The 20769-nt window shown below is 40.4% G+C and overlaps 3 protein-coding genes across 6 annotated transcripts; all 3 read right to left on the bottom strand.

The window, feature by feature from the left end:
- Window positions 1–661: 661 nt before the first annotated feature.
- LOC107893907 (hyoscyamine 6-dioxygenase) lies at window positions 662–2289 on the bottom strand. 4 transcript variants are annotated; one of them, XM_016819053.2, is made up of 5 exons: window positions 1987–2289; window positions 1661–1911; window positions 1456–1579; window positions 1258–1356; window positions 662–1133 (listed from the first exon to the last, which is right to left on the bottom strand). In XM_016819053.2, the coding sequence occupies exons 1-5, from the start codon at window positions 2272–2274 to the stop codon at window positions 885–887; spliced, it is 1011 nt and encodes a 336-aa protein (XP_016674542.2). In that variant the 5' UTR covers window positions 2275–2289; the 3' UTR covers window positions 662–884. The 4 variants fall into 4 exon arrangements, with proteins under 4 accessions (XP_016674542.2, XP_040930911.1, XP_016674540.2 ...); XM_041074977.1 differs by having other exon boundaries at window positions 1456–1576; window positions 1987–2287; XM_016819051.2 differs by having other exon boundaries at window positions 1258–1579; window positions 1987–2288.
- Window positions 2290–2995: 706 nt separating this feature from the next.
- LOC107894588 (hyoscyamine 6-dioxygenase-like) lies at window positions 2996–3812 on the bottom strand. The gene is made up of 4 exons (XM_016819847.1): window positions 3781–3812; window positions 3529–3703; window positions 3385–3483; window positions 2996–3244 (listed from the first exon to the last, which is right to left on the bottom strand). The coding sequence occupies exons 1-4, from the start codon at window positions 3810–3812 to the stop codon at window positions 2996–2998; spliced, it is 555 nt and encodes a 184-aa protein (XP_016675336.1).
- A 15797-nt stretch (window positions 3813–19609) lies between these two features.
- On the bottom strand, window positions 19610–20763 carry LOC121205085 (hyoscyamine 6-dioxygenase). Its single transcript, XM_041076012.1, has 4 exons — window positions 20698–20763; window positions 20067–20303; window positions 19741–19991; window positions 19610–19640 (listed from the first exon to the last, which is right to left on the bottom strand). Exons 1-4 carry the CDS (start codon window positions 20761–20763, stop codon window positions 19610–19612), a joined length of 585 nt encoding a protein of 194 aa, XP_040931946.1.
- Window positions 20764–20769: the final 6 nt, after the last annotated feature.

Genomic DNA, 20769 nt, shown 5'->3' with positions numbered 1-20769 from the left:
GGGTCAAAATATGTAGGAATTCCTAGAGTTAAACTTGGTTCAGGGCATGGTGGATAATGGTTAGCCCCTAGTTGCTGATCTTTGGTTAGTTCCTGTTCAAAGTACCCGTGTTAGATGCCTATGCCTTCACAAAGCAACTCAAGGATTCTTAGTCCTAATTTCTTTGCTTCAATTTGATATGTTGCTACTACCTCTCTGCAAAGTTATTATTAAGTCATTAGGCCAACGATAAACCTGAAGCAGCTCAAAAATCGGTTTTTAGGCATATAAATACCAGTAACCGGGGGGACTTTCGAGGCCAAAATTCGATGTACTCCTCTAAAGAATTATGAGGATATCTTAGAACATCATGCCAGAGGTGAATTTTTCCAAGTTCGTAATCACAGGTCTTGAACTACAGTGATCATAACTCAATGTAGTCCTCTTAAAAGATGACAAGCGTATCACATAGATCACCGGCACGGTGTTGCACCTTGGAACAAACAGCTTGACAGGTCTTACATGTGAAGGGAATTTGTAAAGATTCAGGCAAAGATTGATCCTTATTCCAGCTTGAAATAAGCTTATCCATGAACAGACATTTTTGTTTCAAAATTAATTTCAACAAGAGTCAAAGAAGATGCCCAACTGAGCCCAAATTGGATGAACAGACATTGGGATATTAAAGAAAAAAGTGGAAATGTTATATTCTTGTATACCATAATCAATTGACCACTTAAACAGTGGGGGTTTATGTTTTGATCCTAAATAGTAACTATTTTGGGATTTTGTTACCCAATACATTCCCTAACACATTCAAAGTACATAGCAAAGTGCTTTTGCCATAATCATTATAAAGTACAGTTTGATTCAATAACAAGAGGTAAAGTTATGGAAATGAATGATCAACCATGTAATTTAAAAGGCTCCACACTTTTTTCAAAGTTCCCCTCCATGTATATGTAGTTAAGCAAAAACTCTTTGAACTCGAAAGCCCTGTAAACCGGAGACTCATCGGTGCCAATAAGAGATTTAGCAGGCTCTATAATGCAATCATCAGATGGGCTGATAAAGAAGGCGGCTGTCGTTCGGACAACTTTCGAGTTTGTCACGGCACGATGTTCAGCACTCTTCAGCTTGTTGTTACTGATAATCTATGCAAAAGTGCAAACCAATCCAACATATTGTTAGTTCGGATCAAGTTCAGGCTTCAGCATGAACATAAGACGAGACGAGACAAGTCTAGTTTGATATATTTAAGGAAGGAAAGATATGTACCTCCAACTGATGGCCTATGTTAACCACAAATGCATTATGCAAAGGCTCAACACCAATCCATTCCCCATCTTTGAGGACTTGGAGCCCATACACATCTCCCTGAAGTAAAATAGTTAACAGGTTAGGGTCGCAATGTTTAGATACTCCAAGGGTCAAGCTTGGATCTGGGCATGGCGGGTAATGGTTCAATGATAGTACAGTTGATTCACTTAGTTTATTCCCAAAGAACCCTGAACCAAGCCCCAAGCCTTCAGAAAGCAACTCCAGGATCCTTAAACCCAGTTTCTTTGCCTCAATTGAATATGCAGCCACAATTTCCCTGCTAAGGTTATAAGCAATGGAATGAAGGTCAAGAGAAGTGAGGAAATGACAATCATGTATGTAAGTGCAGGGTTTTTAGTACCTATATCTAGTTGGCTTTGGAGGCCAAATTTTGATGCATTCTTTTAAAGGATGACAAGGGTGTCTCAAACTGTCACGCCATAGGTGAACCTTTTCGCTATTAAAGTTTGGACTGCTTGTGTAAAGCCTGCAAGGCCTTTTCAGATCCTCAGAGTAGATTCCGGCCTTGTCCTCAGCAGGCAACTCGAAGAACTCCTTGAAAACATTCATGGTGTCATTAACCAGGTTTTCTGAAACTCCATGGTTAATCACCTGTTTCAAGAAGAACAATATGATTATTTGACTGCAAAAAAATTGTAATTTTCTAAAGCAAAAAAGGCCATTGACCTGGAAAAATCCGAACTCGTGGCTAGCTTCTAAAATCTGTTGAACTACAGCAGTTCGTTCATAAGCCAACGCCTTGCTGAGGTCAACTACCGGAATGGTATTGCATCTAGGAATGACGTGGTTCCCAGGCCTTGTTTCAGGGGGAAATATGTAAGACTGGGGCAAGGTTTTATTATTGAACCAGCTTGAAACAAGCTTCTCCATCTCTTGAATGTTCAAGTTCTTGAGATCTTTGATCTGTTTTGGATAATTATGATGCAAACTTTCGTAACAATATAAAGGGTTCATCTACGATGCTCAGCCAATTGAAAAAATCCAATATATGCATATCAGGGAAAAAAACAAGTTGCATAGTATTATATAGATTCCTTTTTTTACGAAGTAATCATAATATAGTCAATGTTTTATTAATTAAATCATTGATTATGACTGGCACTTGACCTTGATGGTAAGACAAATTAATAAGACAAAACTTAAAAGGAAAAGGAATATCCTACGTATTGACACATTGATCCTAAAATGTTAGAATTAGATCAATTAATTATTGTCACATAGGCAAAGTATACACTTGTGGCAAATAGCAATGTATAATAACAAGTTGTGATGAAACACAAAAACAAGAGATTTTGCAGGATCTACAATGCTGTCACCGGAAAGGGACCAATATCTGAGCATTGAGTTCATCACGGCCCAATGTTCTGCACCCTTCAACACGGTGTTACTGATTTACAAATATGTGAATCTCTGAAGGAAAATGAGTCATTCATGGCACTGCAAATAACCCAGAAATATATACGTACATGTGCGATTATATACTTGTACTATGATTGTACAGCTTAACCAGTGGGATTTATGTTTGATCCTAAAATATTTGGGGGGTTTTCACCCAATACATTCCCCAAAACAATCAAAGTACATAGCAAGGTGTCTTTGCCATAATCATTTAATAACAATTTGAGTTTACAAGAGGTAAGCTATGGAAGCTGTGGAGGTGGTCCAGAGCCATTAATCAAGCATGTAGTTCAAAAGGTTCCAGGCATTTTTCAGGGTTCCCCATCAAGCGTAAGTAGTTAAGCAGAAATTCTTTGAACTGGAAAGGCCTGTAAGTTGGAGACTCGTCGGTGCCGATTAGAGATTTATCAGGCTCTCTAACGCAATAATCAAGTGGGTTAATAAAAAAGGCCGCCGTCGTTCGAGCAACTCTCGAGTTCGTCACCGCCTGATGTTCAGTACTCTTCAACTTGTTGTTACTGATAATCTATTCAAAGTACAAACAAATCCAACATATAGTTAGTTCAAATCAGGTCAAGCTATGGGGCACCAATTTAACAGCCTCCAACATGAAAATGTCAATAGGCCGAATCGAGAGATGTCTATGTAGACTTAATTAAGATATACCTGCAACTGATGACCTATGTTAACCACAAATACGTTATGCAAAGGCTCCACACCAATCCATTCCCTATCCTTGAAGACTTGAAGTCCATATACATCTCCCTAATGTAGAATAGTTAAAGGGTTAGGGTCACAATGTCTAGATACTCCAAGGGTCAAGCTTGGATCCAAGCATGGCGGGTAATGGTTCACTGATAGTAACAACGATTCCCTTAGTTTATCCCCAAAGAACCCTGAACCAAGCCCCAAGCCTTCAGAAAGCAACTCCAGGATCCTTAAACCTAGTTTCTTTGCCTCAATCGAGTATGTAGCCACAATGTCCCTGTAAAGGTTATAAGAAATGGAATGAAGGTAAGAGAAATTGTTAAAGGTGGTAACAAACAGTAGTATGTATGTTACCTGGATGAAATACAGCAGCTACAAATGTACATATGTTGTCCAGATGAAGTACGTTTTTGTAACAAGCGACCTGTATATGATTTGACAGAAAACTTTCTGACTTGATAAAGTTGGTCAAGTACTTTCCAGTTTTAGACAGGTCCTAGGATATCATTAGGATGTGTTTAATGTTTGTTCACTTCTTCAAGTCAAAAATATTGTTTTTCTAATGTAATAGTTCTTTTTATGTACATCATATATTGATGATCAATGTAATGAATGTAGCCAATTTTGTTCTCTTAATTTCTCATCCCTTTTGCTTCAGTTTGTTTGGTTACAACTCTCAAGTCCTTGAATCTCAAACTTACTTTATACTTTATTTGGAATTATTGCTTTGTTACTCTAGCTTCAACAAGAGCTTCATATTTCATCCGGATAACTTGGTTCTGTTTTTTTTCCTGTGTGAAAAACCCAACAAATGGTATCAAGAGCCTAAGTCTTTAAGGACTTTGGTTGTGTTTTGTTGGTGAGTTATGTTTGAGAAAAAAGAAGCAGAAGTTGTTTTTTGTTGGTCTGTTTGTTTGCTGCAAGGATGAGTTTTACACCACCACCACCACCTGTGTTTGCTGGTGAAAACTACCACATTTGCGTAGTTAAGATAAAGACATACCTTCAAGCACATGATTTGTGGAGTGTGATCGAGAATGATGCTAAACCACCTCTATTGATGGCCAATCCAACCATTGCTCAAATGAGGCAACAAAGTGAAGAGTGTGCCAAGAAGAATAAAGCAATGGCTTACTTGCAAAATAGAGTATCTGATGTGATCTTCACTCGGATAATAGCTTGTGACTCGTCAAAGCAAGCATGGCAGAAGCTAAAGAAGGAGTTTATGGGGTCAAGCAAGACAAGGTAGCTGCAACTAATCAACCTTAGAAGGGATTTTAAGAACCTGAAGATGAGGGAGTCAAATACCATCAAGCAGTACTCTGATAGGATAATGGCTATAGTCAACAACATTAGGCTCCTTGGTGATGATTTCAGTGAGAGCAAAGTTGTTAAAAAGGTCATTACAACTCTCCTTGAGAAATTTGAGTCAAATATTTCTTCATTGGAGAACTCAACGGATTTATCAGCCATCTCATTGTCTGAGTTGGTAAATTCCCTATATGCACTTGAGCAAAGGAGGGCCAACAGGCAGGAAGAGCATTCTAAAAGAGCTTTCCAAGAAAAGGCCAAGAAAGGCTCAGGTTCTAGTCAAAAGGGGAAGAAACCTTAGGTCGATAGAAGGGAGAAATCAAGGAGAGATGCAGGAAGAAGAGGTTTCCACCATGCATTCACTGCAAGAAGACTTCACATTTGGAGAAGAACTGCTGGCACAGACCAGATGTTCAGTGTAGGAGCTGCAAACAGTTAGGACATGTTGAGAGGGTGTGCAAAAACAAATGGAAGGCACAAGCTCAGCAACAAATGCAAGCTCAGGCTGTTGAGGATCTTCAAGCTCAAGAGGATCATGTTTTTACAGCCTCCTGCTTTGCAACCTCAAGCAAGGTCAGATGTTTCTGGCTAGTAGATAGTGGATGTACATACCATATAACAGCTGATGAAAGACTGTTCAATGAGCTCGATAGAAGCTTTGCCTCAAAAATCAGGATTGGTAATAGGAACCTGATTGAAGCTAAAGGCAGGGGAAATGTAGTGATCAACACAAAGTCAGGTAACAAAGTGATTTCTGATATACTTTTTGTGCCCAACATAAATCAGAATCTACTTAGTGTTGGTCAACTTGTAGAAAAAGGTTACTCACTTGCTTTTAAGAATGACTCATGCATTGTTGAAGACTCTTATGGTCAGGAGTTGGTCATAGTAGCAATGACTGATAGGTGTTTTATGCTTGATATCAATCAACTTGAGAAGAAGGCTTACACCAGCCTTGTTGATAATGATGGTCTATGGAACAGGAGATTAGGCCATGCTAATTACAAGTCACTTGGTCAGTTGCACAAGTTGAACTTGGTTGAAAACATGTCAAAAGTTGAAGCCAAAGACACTGTCTGTAAGGTTTTCCAGCTTGGTAAGCAAACCAGGTTACCTTTTCCTGTTAATGTGGCATGGAGGGCTTAAGAAAGGCTTAATTTAGTCCATTCTGATGTCTGTGGACCAATGAAGACCACTTTCTTAAATGACAGTAAGTATTTTGTGCTGTTTATTGATGATCTGACCAGGTTTTACTGGGTTTATTTCTTGAAGCATAAGTCTGAAATGTTTGAAGCCTTCAACAAATTCAAGGCATTGGCTGAGAATCAGCCTGGCTGCAAGATTAAGGCTTTAAGAACTGACAATGGCACTGAGTACCTGTCTAAAAGGTTTCAGAAACTGTGTGAGCAAGCTGGGATTCACCATAAGCTAACAATAGTCTATACTCCTTAGCAAAATAGAGTATGTGAGAGGAAGAATAGAACTGTACTTGATATGGCTAGATGTTTGCTATTTGAGAGCAAGCTGCCAAGCAAAATTTGGGCTGAGGCTATCAATACCTCAGTCTACTTGCTCAACAAGCTGTCAATTCATGCTGTGAAAGAAAAGACTCCTTTTGAAGCCTGGTATGAAATTAAGCCTTCTGTTTCACACCTAAAGGCGTTTGGCTGTGTTTGCTATGTTCTTATTCCAGCTAAAAGGAGAACCAAGCTCGAGAAAAAGGCTGTTCTAGGAATATTTGTTGGCTACAGCAGCGCTAAGAAGGGCTATAGAGTGTATGATCCTTCGACAAAGAAAATATTAGTGAGTAGGGATGTTATATTTGATGAAGAGAAGTTTTGGAGCTGGAACAATGCTGATGCAAATTTGACTGAAGAAGATCATGTTGACAACAGCTTGGAACTAGTTGAAAACGAGACTAGTAATGAAGACTTTGATGATGCTCCTATGAGAGGCACCAGAACCATTACAGACATATACCAAAGATGTAATGTTGCAATTGTTGAACCTTCAAATTTTGAAGAGGCTGCTAAAGAATAATGTTGGAAAAGGGCCATGGAAGCTAAAATGGAAATGATCCATAAGAATGACACATGGAAGCTGGTTGATAGGCCAGTAAGTAGGAAGATTATAAGTGTAAAATGGGTGTTCAGAACCAAGAACAATGCTGATGGGTCTATGAACAAGCATAAGGCTAGGCTGGTTGTGAAGGGGTATAGTCAGCAGTAAGGAGTTGATTTCTTTGAAACCTTTGCACCTGTTGCAAGGTTAGACACCATAAGGCTGTTATTTGCCTTAGTTGCTCAGAAGCAGTGGAAAGTCCATCAATTGGATGACAAATTAGCATTTCTGAATGGAGTTCTCAAGGAAGAAATCTTCATAGAGCAGCCTGATGGATTTAAGGTTGCTGATGAAGAACACAAAGTCTACAAGCTTGAGAAGGCTTTGTATGGCCTAAAACAGGCTCCAATGGCCTAGTATGATAGGATTGATGCATAACTGTCAAGGTTAGTCTCACTTTATATGGATGACTTATTGGTTACTGGTTGTAGAAATGAGCTGATTGAAGAATTCAAAAGGCAGATGCAAAATGTTTTTGAGATGACTGATTTAGGTTTGATGACCTACTTCCTTGGTATGTAAGTGAATCAGAATGAGCATGGCATTTTCATAAGCCAACAAACATTTGTACAGAAAGTTCTAAGCAAATTTAGCATGTCAAAGTGCAAGCCAAACTCTCAAGCACCAGTGAGTATGATCGAGTGGATGAAAAGAGGTATAGGAGCTTGATTGTCTATCTACTCTATTTGATAGCAACAATGCCAGACATCTTGTATGCTGTTAGTCTTCTATCGAGATTCATGCATTGTTGCAATGCAGCTCATTTTAAAGCTATAAAAAGAGTCTTAAGGTAGGTCAAAGGAACCTTAGGTTATGGTGTGAAGTTTGCGACAGTTGAAAAACTGAAGCTGGTTGGTTATTTAGATAGTGATTGGGCGGCTCAGTTGATGACATGAAGAGTACATCAGGATATTTCTTCACTCTAGGATCAGGATTTTTTAGCTGGAGTTTAAAGAAACAACAGATAGTAGCTCAATCCACTGCAGAGGATGAGTATATTGCAACTGCTACTGTTGTTAATCAAGCAATTTGGCTTAAAAAGTTGTTGGATGACTTGAATACTGGTCAAGCAGCAACAAAGATCAAAGTTGACAATCAGTCAGCTGTTGCAATTACCAAGAACCCTGTGTTTCGTGGCAAAACTAAGCATTTCAAGATCAAATACCATTTTGTGAGGGAGGCAGAATTGTCAAATGAGATTAGCTTGGTCCATTGCCGCTCAGAAGTTCAATTGGAAAAAATTTTGACCAAGCCGTTAGCTGCCACCAGGTTCGAGTATTTGAAGAAGCAAATTGGAGTCTATTGTCTTGTAGCCAAGGAGGAGTATTAAAGGTGGCAACAAACAACAGTATATATGTTACCCGGATGAAATACAACAGCTACAAATGTACATATGTTGTCTGGATGAAGTACATTTTTGTAACAAGCGACCTGTATATGATTTGACAGAAAAATTTTTGATTGGATAAAGTTGGTCAAGTACTTTTCAGTTTTAAACAGGTCCTAGGATATCATTAGGATGCATTTAATGTTTGTTCACTTCTTCAAGTCAAAAATATTGTTCTTGTAACATCCTGATTTTCGGGTTTTTCGCGATTCTTGATATTTTAAGTAAGTTTCTAAAATTTGGTATGTGATTATGGAATTCATAATTTGGGTATGTAAATGGGCTTATGGAAGGCCCATGAGTTGGCCAAAACCCGGTAGAATTTTTAAATTTTGGACTTAGGAGTTAGGGGTTCTGGCTAGGTGCCTTTATATAAAGTTGTGGGTAAAATGTATCACAAAAAGAGCTTTAGTAAAGTGGCAAGGGTGACGCCACTAAGCTCCTAAAATGGTGGCGTGTGAAGCATAAGGGAAGACAGGGGATCGATTCCCTGTGTTGGCAAGTAAGAGTATTTATTTTTATGTGCAGGAAGGGTAAGTGTTGGAATCCAAGTGGATTCTGTAAGATGAGAGTTTGGATCAAGTCAAATGCATGGATTAAGGAGGGATAAGGGGAGAGATTTTAGGGATTTGATATGAAGATAGAGTTGGCCGAATAAGGGAGATTGGAGGGGGGATTTTCGGCATAGGGGTTTAGTTAGGGATTTTCGGCACTTAGGTATTTGTGTGCCGTTTTTTTCCTGGAGGATTAGTCTCTTTCTCTCTTTTTCTTTTGCAGCCGAATCTACCATCTCTTCTTTCATCTTTTCTTCATTCTCCTTCTTTCAAACCAGCCCACTATTCCTTCCATTCACCCATTGTTTCTTTCCTTTATCTCTACTTCTACCGAGATACTGCAAAAAGCCGAAATCAGTGAAGATAGGAGGTGTCGATTCTTTGTGACCAGCAACCTTTTCTTTCATTTTCAATTGTTGGCATTCAATTCCTTTACCTTTTAGGCGTATGGATTCAAGAGAAGAAAGACTGTGGTAAGTGCTCGAACTCTAAACGATTCCTAGAGTAACTTTTGGCCAAAAGCCGAAACCCCTCTAATTTAGGGAGGTGGCCGAATATGGGTATAGGCTTTATGGGGTCTTCTTTTAATATTTTTGTGGTTTATTTAGCAGAGGAACAGCAAGGTGTAGTGTCGACTTGGAGTAGCTTGGATCACCGGAGTGGCTAGACCTAGTCATCAATCGTGGCAAGGTAAGATTCCTAAGGCCATTATGGATGGTGGTCGAATGTGTAAGTATTAATATTAGATGATTTTTGGTTTGGTTCAATTATGGGAAGTTGATTATTAACGATAAATATAGGAGAAATCGTGTAGGAGATTTCGTCGAGGAATATCGCCAAACAGGTCTGTAACGAACCCTTTTTCATAGCTTAAAGCGATAAATGCCGAAATTCTGGCATTTCAAGGACTTGTGAGCAAGCAAATGCTCATTAGTTAGTTAGATTCGTTGTGATGATTATCAGGAACATTGGAAACGGTAAGATCATGATTTTTGGCATTCACGGTAAGTTGGACCTCGAGGGGCTGCAATAGGGCCCAATAGGCTTTTAGGCCCATTCGGGAAAAATTGGTAGAAAATGGAAATCAATTAAATTGCATGTTAAGACTGTTAATACTGTTATGGATATGGGCTAAATGGGCCTAGATGACAAAATCGGCTAAGTAGGGCCCATTAGGGGTTTTAGGCCTAATAATCGGTTTCTTTAAAAGTGGGCCAGAAACGTTGTTTAAACAAATGAATAGTTAGTAATTGATGATGAACATGGAAAAATCCCTAAATTTTGGTAAAATTACGATATTACCCTTATAATATGAAAATGATCGTTTTTGCCCCTAAGTAAAAATGACCATTATACCCCTAGGGTTTAAATGTGAATTTTGATACATGGGATTTTAGTAAACATGGTATGTATGATATGTACATGACATGTATGCTATGCACATGATATGTATGATATGCACATGATGTATTCATAAATGCATTGGGTTGGGCTTTTATATGGATGGAGGAAATGCAAAAGGGCTTATGCCCTAGTTATTAAAGGGCTTATACCCCAGTTATTAAAAGAGGCTAGGCCTCCAGTTATATGATAAAGCAGCTATGCTGCCAGTGGAGAGTTATGGCGGGGTGGGTCGAGTTAATCCCCACATGTTGTGTTGGTTGGTACTTGTGGAGAGTAGCAGATGGTGGGTTGAGTAGTCTCCCCAAATGGGCTTGCATTCTCTCATTGACATTACATGTGATATTGAAATGGGCCTATGGGCCATACCAGTTACAGTAAAGGCTTCGGCCTAGTAATATGAAATATGAAAAGGGCTACGGCCCAGTACATGTTGAGATTGGATTTAGGCTTAGGCCCAACAGGCTGTTATTGTTTCGGGCTCTGAAAGGGGCTTGTTGCACACTGAGTTTCCAAACTCACCCCCTTTCCTTAACCTCGCAGTTGAGCCTTAATGTGGGGACTTCGGCCGGAGGGGATTCAGAGTAGCCACGGTGATCGTCTTTGGGCTTTAAAATAAGCGTTGGTTTTCATTAAATTTCCTTTAATTATTATTTATTTTTGGGTTGTAATAAGGCCATTTTAACTTTCCTTTTATTTCTTTTCGGGATTATTTTATTTTTAATAGCTTTAAACCTGGTTGATAATTATTCAAATGGGCTAGACTTAGGACGTGTTTTCAAAACGATACTTGTTTTCAGAATATCTCAATGCCACGATTAATCGATTTATCAAAGACGTCTACTTAAACGAATTTAAACACGATATAACAAAGTGTGGCTATGGTTGTGGGCATGTCTAGGATTGGATCCAATCAAAGAGTTTGGTACTTAAGCGGCCTTCATGGCTCACCTCCTCTGTCTCGGATACCTACCTGGTGCTCAGCTTCCATACACTTTGTTAACTCATCAAAAAAATATGGTTTTTAAAACACTAAAACGGAACGTGGGTTTTCAACTCCAATGTGGCACGTCAGATCCGGCCATAACGTCTGTGCTGGGTTTGGGGTGTTACATTTAGTGGTATCAGATCATAGGTTACAACAACTCGGCTGTGGATCGAGTTCAAAAAATTTTCGAAAACTTAGGCCTAAGAAGGGTATTTTTGGAAATGATTTTTGGAAATTCTTTTCAAAGATGTTTTACAGAGTATACATGTTAAAATGGTCCAAATTTTTCTGTTTTAAATCAAGAGTTCAAAATAAAGGGTGTTTTCAAATCAAAGTTTTCAAATTTCTATTTTCGGTGATCAAAAACATGGTTTTCAAGTTTTGGATTGGAGAAAGAAGTGGCGCACTGAATCCCCGGCACCAAGTCTGTAAGTATATTTTCTTTACGATATATGATAATGATATGATATTATGAATAGTACTGAGACTCTACTATGATACTGTAGATAGGGGAAAACTGTGAAACGGTAGAAATGAGACTGTAACTAGACTACGACGATACGAAAACAATTCTTGAACTGCTACATTTCCATAAGACATTTTCTTAATAAACAGTGGAACATTATACTAATTTCATAAAATTCGTAAAACAGATAAGTCGATATGAGTACAAGAGGAGTTCGTGGAAGAGACCGCGGACGTGGTCGCGGAAGGGTGCAAGCTGAATCTTCATCCTCAGGGCATAGGCCAGCTGAGGAGGCATCTGTGCCATAAGCAATGGAGACTGGGTCTTATGATCGGGCTGCGAGGGATGACGCTTTGTCCCAAGCCATGTTAAGGGTTTTAGAAAGAGTTGCTGGAGCTAGTACTGGGACAGTGAATAGGGGGTCTATATCAGAGCGACTCCGGGCCAACGGAGCAGAAGTATTTAGGGGTGTATCTGGAGTAGCCCCAAATGTGGCAGAATATTGGCTAGAGGCAACAGAACGGATCATGGACGATCTAGACTGCTCAGTGGAGCAAAAGCTGAAAGGAGCTGTGTCGCTGCTACGTGACGAGGCATACCGATGGTGGATCACTGTAAGGGAGAGTGCCCCAATTGAGCAGGTAACTTGGGAATTGTTCAAAACTGCTTTTAAGGGGAGGTATGTTGGAGCTAGTTATGTGGATGCTCGTCGGAAGGAATTCTTGAATCTGACTCAGGGTGATAAGATTGTCGCAGAGTATGAGGCAGAATTTTTGAGGCTGAGTCGATATGCTAGTGGGATAGTGGCAACTGAACATGAGCGCAGTGTCCGATTTAAAGATGGTCTCCGCGATGAGCGCAGGATATTGATAGCTCCCCAGAGGGAGCGTGGTTTTACTGCATTGGTAGAAAAGGCTAAGATAGTTGAGGAGGTGAAGCTGACTGAGCGACAGAACCGTGAGAAGGATCGACCCAGATTCAAGAAGGATTTTAGACCCTCAAGTGCCACGAATCAAAATGTTAAAAGAGCAAGGATGGAGGAACCGGTTCGAGCAGTTCCAGTAAATACTTATAGACCGCAGGCTTGCAAGGACTGTGGTAAGGTGCATATGGGGGAATGCTGGAAACGAACTGGAGCATGTTTTCGATGTGGGTCTAAGGAGCATAAGTTCAGAGAGTGTCCTCGGAGGACAGCTCAGGAGCTAGTTGCAGAGCAAAGGGATGTCCAATCACGGCGAGGAGGACCACCACTACAGAGAGGTCGTGGGCAAGGTAGAGGTGGCAATGGTAATGGATGAGGACGTGGGGCACCTGGCAGAGGTGCTGGACATGCTGAAGCCCGACAGTCGACGTTGGTTTATGCTGTCGTGAGGAGGGTGACACTCCTGATGTTATAACTGGTACGTTCTTCATTCATAGCATGTCTTACACTGCTTTGATTGATGTGGGTTCCACTCACTCGTATGTTGCTTGTGATGTATCTGGGGCTTTGGATGTGCTTCCTGAGGAGACTGTGAGTGGGGTATCAGTGATAAGCCCATTGGGACATTCGGTTAAGGTAGATAAACTTTTTAGGGCAGTACCGCTAGTGACATAAAATAAAATTTTTGAAGGAGACTTGATAGAGCTGCCATTTGGGGATTTTGATCTTATCTTGGGAATGGACTAGTTAACTAAGCACAAGGCGACGTTGGATTGTGCTGCAAAGAGGATGGTACTAAGAACTGCCGAAGATGAGGAGATAATGGTCATAGGGGAACGAAGGGATTATTTGTCCAATGTTGTTTCGGCTTTAAGAGCCGAGAAGTTGATTCGGAAAGGTGGTGAGGCGTACTTGGCCCTTGTAAGTCAAACGGGACTTGAAGAGGTAACGGTAGAGTCAGTTAGGACTATTAAGGAATTTCAGGATGTATTATCAGATGAACTTCCTGGATTTACCCCAAGCAGAGAAGTTGAGTTTGGAATCGACTTATTACCTGGAACAGCTCTTGTTTCCATTGTGCCTTATCGGATGGCACCAAAGGAGTTGGTAGAATTGAAAGCTCAGATACAGGAACTGTTGGATAAAGGGTTTATAAGACCAAGTGTTTCCCCGTGGGGCGCACCTATACTATTCGTAAAGAAGAAATATGGGACTATGCGAATGTGTATTGACTATCGGTAGTTGAATAAACTGACGATCAAGAAAAAGTATCCGTTACCAAGAATCGATGATCTGTTCGACCAATTAAAAGGAGCCTCGGTATTTTCTAAGATCGACCTTCGGTCGGGATATCATCAATTAAGAGTTAAAGAAGTGGATATTTATAAGACGGCGTTCAGGACTTGATACGGTCATTACGAGTTTCTGGTAATGCCTTTTGGGTTGACTAATGCACCGACGGCATTCATGGATTTGATGAATCGGGTGTTCCAACCATACTTGGATCGGTTCGTAATCATTTTTATTGACGATATCTTGGTGTATTCAGAAACGGAAGAGAAGCATGATGAGCATCTTCGTGTAGTGCTGCAAGTGTTAAGAGAAAGACAACTTTATGAAAAATTTAGTAAGTGCGAGTTTTGGCTGAAGGAAGTTACCTTCTTGGGGCATGTTGTGTCTGCCGAGGGGATCAAGGTGGACCCTCGAAAGATTGAAGCAATTTTGGAATGGAAGCCACCGAGGTCGGTAACAGAGATCTGAAGTTTTCTGGGGTTGGCAGGTTATTATCGGAGATTCGTGGAAGGATTTTCGGTGTTGGCAGCACCGTTAACGAAACTTATAAGGAAGGGAGCACCTTTTGTTTGGACAAATAAGCAGCAAGAGGCTTTTGAGAAGTTGAAGAAGGTTTTGACGGAAGTGCCAGTGTTGATTCAGCCAGAGTCTGGTAAGGATTTCGATGTGTACAGCGATGCTTCACATGTAGGTTTGGGCTGCGTGTTGATGCAAGAGGGTAAAGTGGTCGCTTATGCTTCACGACAGCTTAAGCCGCACGAGGTGAACTACCCTACGCATGACTTGGAATTGGCAGTGGTAATTTTTGCACTTAAGATATGGAGGCATTACCTGTATGAGGAGAAATGCATCATCTATACGGATCACAAGAGTCTTAAGTACTTGCTGACTCAAAAGGAGCTGAATCTTAGGCAGCGAAGGTGGATAGAGTTGTTAAAGGACTATGACTGTTCGATTGAGTACCATCCAAGGAAGGTGAATGTCGTGGCTGATGCGCTAAGTCGAAGGACTGTGGCGGAATTAAAGGCGATGTTTGTTCGTCTAAGTTTGTATGACGACGGAAGTTTATTGGCGGAGTTGCAAGTGAGACCGACTTAGGTAGAACAGATTAAGAAGCAACAGTTGGAGGACGAGTCGTTGGTTCCTCGGTTTCAGCAAGTTGAGAAGGGGAAAAATCCGGACTTTGGGTTAAATAGTGAGGGAGTTCTTTGTTTTCGAGGAAGAATTTGTATGCTTAAAAACTCAGACTTGAGGTTGATGATTTTGAAAGAGGCACATAATGGACCTTGTGCTATGCATCCAGGAGGGAGTAAGTTGTATCGAGACTTGCGAGAGCAATACTGGTGGCCTGGGCTTAAGCGAGAAGTGACCGAATTTGTAGGGAGATGTTTGACATGTCAACAAGTGAAGGCCGAGCATCAACTACCTTCGGGATTGTTACAGCCGGTAAAGATACCACTTTGGAAGTGGGAAAGGGTAACTATGGACTTTGTAAGTGGGTTGTCGTTGACACCTTCTAAGAAGGATTCGGTTTGGGTGATTGTGGATAGACTCACGAAATCTGCTCATTTCATACCTATCCGAACCGATTACTCACTTCAGAAGTTGGCCAAATTGTATGTGGTGGAGATAGTACGGTTTCATGGTGTGCCAGCGTCGATAATTTTGGACTGAGACCGAAGGTTTATATCTCGATTTTGGCAGAAGTTGCATGAGGCATTGGGAACGCGATTGGATTTCAGTACGGCTTTTCACCCTCAGTCGGATGGGCAGTCAGAGAGGGTTATTCAAATTTTAGAGGATATGTTGAAGGGTTGTGCTATTGAGTTTAGAGGCAGCTGGGAAAACCATTTGCCATTGGCGGAGTTCTCGTATAACAACAGTTACCAAGCAAGTATTCAGATAGCTCCATATGAGGCACTATATGGGCAAAGGTGTCGTTCGCCTACTTGTTGGGCAGAATTGGGGGAAAGGCAAATACTTGGGCCAGATTTGGTAGCAGATACTGAAGACAAGATTAAGGTGATCAGGAATCGGTTAAAGGAGGTAGCGGATCGACAAAAGTCTTATGCCGATCTGAAGCGTAGGGATATTGAATATGCGGTAGGGGACATGGTCTTTTTAAAAGTTTCACCTTGGAAGAAGATATTGAGATTTGGTAAGAAGAGTAAGTTGAGCCCACGGTTTATTGGGCCTTACCGAATCATTAAGCGGATAGGGCCGGTGGCATACCAGCTATAGTTACCTCCAGAGCTGGATCGTATTCACGACGTTTTCTATGTGTCCATGCTAAGGCGATATCGTTCTGACCCAACTCATATCGTGCCAGTTGCAGAAGTCGAAGTACGGTCGGATTTGACCTTTGAAGAGGAACCTGTGCAAATACTTGATCGCGATGTCAAGGTGTTGAGAAGGAGGTCAGTCCCATTAGTGAAGGTACTTTGGAGGAACCATGGCAAGGAAGAAGCTACTTGGGAGACCGAAGAGGCAATGCGTCAACAATTCCCTCAACTATTTGAATTAGGTAAATTTCGAGGCCGAAATTTCTTTAAGGAGGGTAGAGTTGTAACATCCTGATTTTCAGGTTTTTCGCGATTCTTGATATTTTAAGTAAGTTTCTAAAATTTGGTATGTGATTATGGAATTCATAATTTGGGTATGTAAATGGGCTTATGGAAGGCCCATGAGTTGGCCAAAACTCGGTAGAATTTTTAAATTTTGGACTTAGGAGTTAGGGGTTCTGGCTAGGTGCCCTTATATAAAGTTGTGGGTAAAATGTATCACAAAAAGAGCTTTAGTAAAGTGGCAATAGTGACGCCACTAAGCTCTTAAAAAGGTGGCGTGTGGAGCATAAGGGAAGACAGGGGATCGATTCCCTGTGTTGGCAAGTAAGAGTATTTCTTTTTATGTGCAGGAAAGGTAAGTGTTGGAATCCAAGTGGATTCTGTAAGAGGAGAGTTTGGATCAAGTCAAATGCATGGATTAAGGAGGGATAAGGGGAGAGATTTTAGGGATTTGATATGAAGATAGAGTTGGCCGAATAAGGGAGATTGGAGGGGGGATTTTCGGCATAGGGGTTTAGTTAGGGATTTTCGGCACTTAGGTATTTGTGTGCCGTTTTCTCCCTGGAGGATTAGTCTCTTTCTCTCTTTTTCTTTTGCAGCCGAATCTACCATCTCTTCTTCCATCTTTTCTTCCTTCTCCTTCTTTCAAACCAGCCCACTATTCCCTCCATTCACCCATTGTTTCTTTCCTTTATCTCTACTTCTGCCGAGATACCGCAAAAAACCGAAATCAGTGAAGATAGAGGGTGCCGATTCTTTGTGACCAGCAACATTTTCTTTCCTTTTCAATTGTTGGCATTCAATTCCTTTACCTTTTAGGCGTATAGATTCAAGAGAAGAAAGATTGTGGTAAGTGCTCGAACTCTAAACGATTCCTAGAGTAACTTTTGGCCAAAAGTCGAAACCCCTCTAGTTTAGGGAGGTGGCCGAATATGGGTATAGGCTTTATGGGGTCTTCTTTTAATATTTTTGTGGTTTATTTAGCGGAGGAGCAGCAAGGTGTAGTGTTGACTTGGAGTAGCTTGGATCACCGGAGTGGCTAGACCTAGTCATCAATCGCGGCAAGGTAAGATTCCTAAGGCCATTATGGATGGTGGCCGAATGTGTAAGTATTAATATTAGATGATTTTTGGTTTGGTTCAATTATGGGAAGCTGATTATTAACGATGGATATAGGAGAAATCGTGTAGGAGATCTCGTCGAGGAATATCGCCAAACAGGTCTGTAACGAACCCTTTTTCATAGCTAAAGCGATAAATGCCGAAAAGCCGAAATGCCGAAATTCTGGCATTTCGAGGACTTGTGAGCAAGCGAACGCTCATTAGTTAGTTAGATTTGTTGTGATGATGATCAGGAATATTGGAAACGGTAAGATCGTGATTTTTGGCATTCACGGTAAGTTGGGCCTCGATGGGCTGCAATAGGGCCCAATAGGCTTTCGGGCCCATTTGGGAAAAATTGGTAGAAAATGGAAATCTGTTAAATTACATGTTAAGACTGTTAATACTGTTATGGATATGGGCTAAATGGGCCTAGATGACAAAATCGGCTAAGTAGGGCCCATTAGGGGTTTTAGGCCCAATAACTCGGTTTCGCTAAAAGTGGGCCAAAAACGCTGTTTAAACAAATAAATAGTTAGTAATTGATGATGAACATGGAAAAATCCCTAAATTTTGGTAAAATTACGATATTACCCTTATAATATGAAAATGACCGTTTTTGCCCCTAAGTAAAAATGACCATTATACCCCTAGGGTTTAAATGTGAATTTTGATACATGGGATTTTAGTAAACATGGTATGTATGATATGCACATGACATGTATGCTATGCACATGATATGTATGATATGCACATGATGTATTCATAAATGCATTGGGTTGGGCTTTTATATGGATGGAGGAAGTGCAAAAGGGCTTATGCCCCAGTTATTAAAGGGCTTATGCCCCAGTTATTAAAAGGGCTTTTGCCCCGGTTATTAAAAGAGGCTAGGCCTCCAGTTATATGATAAAGCAGTTATGCTGCCAGTGGAGAGTTATGGCGGGGTGGGTCGAGTTAATCCCCACATGGTATGTTGGTTGGTACGGGTGGAGAGTAGCAGATGGTGGGTTGAGTAGTCTCCCCAAATGGGCTTGCATTCTCTCATTGACATTACATGTGATATTGAAATGGGCCTATGGGTCATACCGGTTACAGTAAAGGCTTCGGCCTAGTAATATGAAATATGAAAAGGCTTCGGCCCAGTGTTATGAAATATGAAATATGAAAAGGGCTACGGCCCAGTACATGTTGAGATTGGATTTGGGCTTAGGCCCATCAGGCTGTTATTGTTTCGGGCTCTGAAAGGGGATTGTTGCACACTGAGTTTCCAAACTCGCCCCCTTTCCTTAACCTCGCAGGTGAGCCTTGATGTGGGGACTTGGGCCGGAGGGGATTCAGAGTAGCCACGGTGATCGTCTTTGGGCTTTTAAATAAGCGTTGGTTTCATTAAATTTCCTTTAATTATTATTTATTTTTGGGTTGTAATAAGGCCATTTTAACTTTCCTTTTATTTCTTTTCGGGATTATTTTATTTTTAATAACTTTAAACCTGGTTGATAATTATTCAAATGGGCTAGACTTAGGACGTGTTTTCAAAACGATACTTGTTTTCAAAATATCTCAACGCCACGATTAATCGATTTATCAAAGACGTCTACTTAAACGAATTTAAACACGATATAACAAAGTGTGGCTATGGTTGTGGGCATGTCTAGGATTGGATCCAATCAAAGAGTTTGGTACTTAAGCAGCCTTCATGGCTCACCTCCTTTGTCTCGGATACCTACCTGGTGCTCAGCTTCCATACACTTTGTTAACTCAACAAAAAAAATATGGTTTTTAAAACACTAAAATGGAACGTGGGTTTTCAACTCCAATGTGGCACGTCAGATTCGGCCATAACGTCTGGGCCGGGTTTGGGGTGTTACAGTTCTTCTAATGTAATAGTTCTTTTTATGTACATCATATATTAATGATCAATGTAATGAATATAGCCAATTTTGTTCTCTCAATTTCTCATCCCTTTTGTTTCTGTTCGTTTGGTTGCAACTCTCAAGTCCTTGAATCTCAAACTTACTTCATACTTTATCCGGAATTATTGTTTTGTTGCTTTAGCTTCAAAAAGAGCTTCATATTTCATCCAGATAACTTGATTCTGTTTTTCTTCCTGTGTGAAAAATCCAACAGGAATGAGGAATAAAAATGTGTGAAAAACCCAACAGAAATGAGGAATAAAAACTATGTATGTAAGTTCAGGGTTTTAGTACCTATATCTAGTTGGCTTTTGAGGCCAAATTTTGACACAATCTTCTAAAGGATGACAAGGGTGTCTTAGATTGTCACGCCATAGGTGAACCTTTTCGCTATTAAAGTTTGGACTGCTTGTGTAAAGCCTGCAAGGCCTTTTCAGATCCTCAGAGTAGATGCCGGCCTTGTCCTCAGCAGGCAACTCGAAGAACTCCTTGAAGACATTCATGGTGTCATTTACCAGGTTTTCTGAAACTCCATGGTTAATTACCTGTTTCAAGAAGAACAATATGATGATTTGACTGCAAAAAAATTGTAATTTTCTAAAGCAAAAAAGGCCATTGACATTGGAAAATCCAAAATCTTGGCTAGCTTTCAAAATCTGTTGAACTGCAGCGGTTCGGTCATGAGCCAACGCCTTCATGAGGTAAACTACTGGAATGGTATTGCATCTAGGAATGACATGGTTCCCGGGCCTTGTTTCAGGGGGAAATATGTAAGACTGGGGCAAGGTTTTATTATTGAACCAGCTTGAAACAAGCTTCTCCATCTCCTGAATGTTCAAGTTCTTGAGATCTTTGATCTGTTTTTGATAATTATGATGCAAACTTTTGTAACAATATAAAGGGTTCATCTAGGATGCTCAGCCAATTGAAAAAATCCAATACATGCATATCCGGAACGAAAACAAGTTGCATAGTATTATAATAATATGTATAAATTCCTTTTTTTTTATGAAGTAATCCTAATATAGTCTTATGTTTTATTAATTAAATCATTGATCATGACTGGCACTTGACCTTGATGGTAAGACAAATTAATAAGACAAAACTGAAAGGAAAAGAAATATTCTAGGTATTGACATATTGATCCTAAAGTGTTAGAATTAGATCAATTAATTATTGTCACATAAGCAAAGTATACACTTGATTCAAATAGCATATGTATAATAACAAGCTGTGATGAAACACAAAAACCAGAGATTTTGCAGGATCTATAATGCTGTCACCGGGAGGGGACCGATATCTGAGCATTGAGTTCATCACGGC

This window comes from Gossypium hirsutum, chromosome A08 (assembly GCF_007990345.1).
Source record: "Gossypium hirsutum isolate 1008001.06 chromosome A08, Gossypium_hirsutum_v2.1, whole genome shotgun sequence".
Lineage (NCBI taxonomy): Eukaryota > Viridiplantae > Streptophyta > Magnoliopsida > Malvales > Malvaceae > Gossypium > Gossypium hirsutum.
Note: the sequence above shows the minus strand (reverse complement) of the source record. Positions and strands in the feature narration are given on the sequence as shown.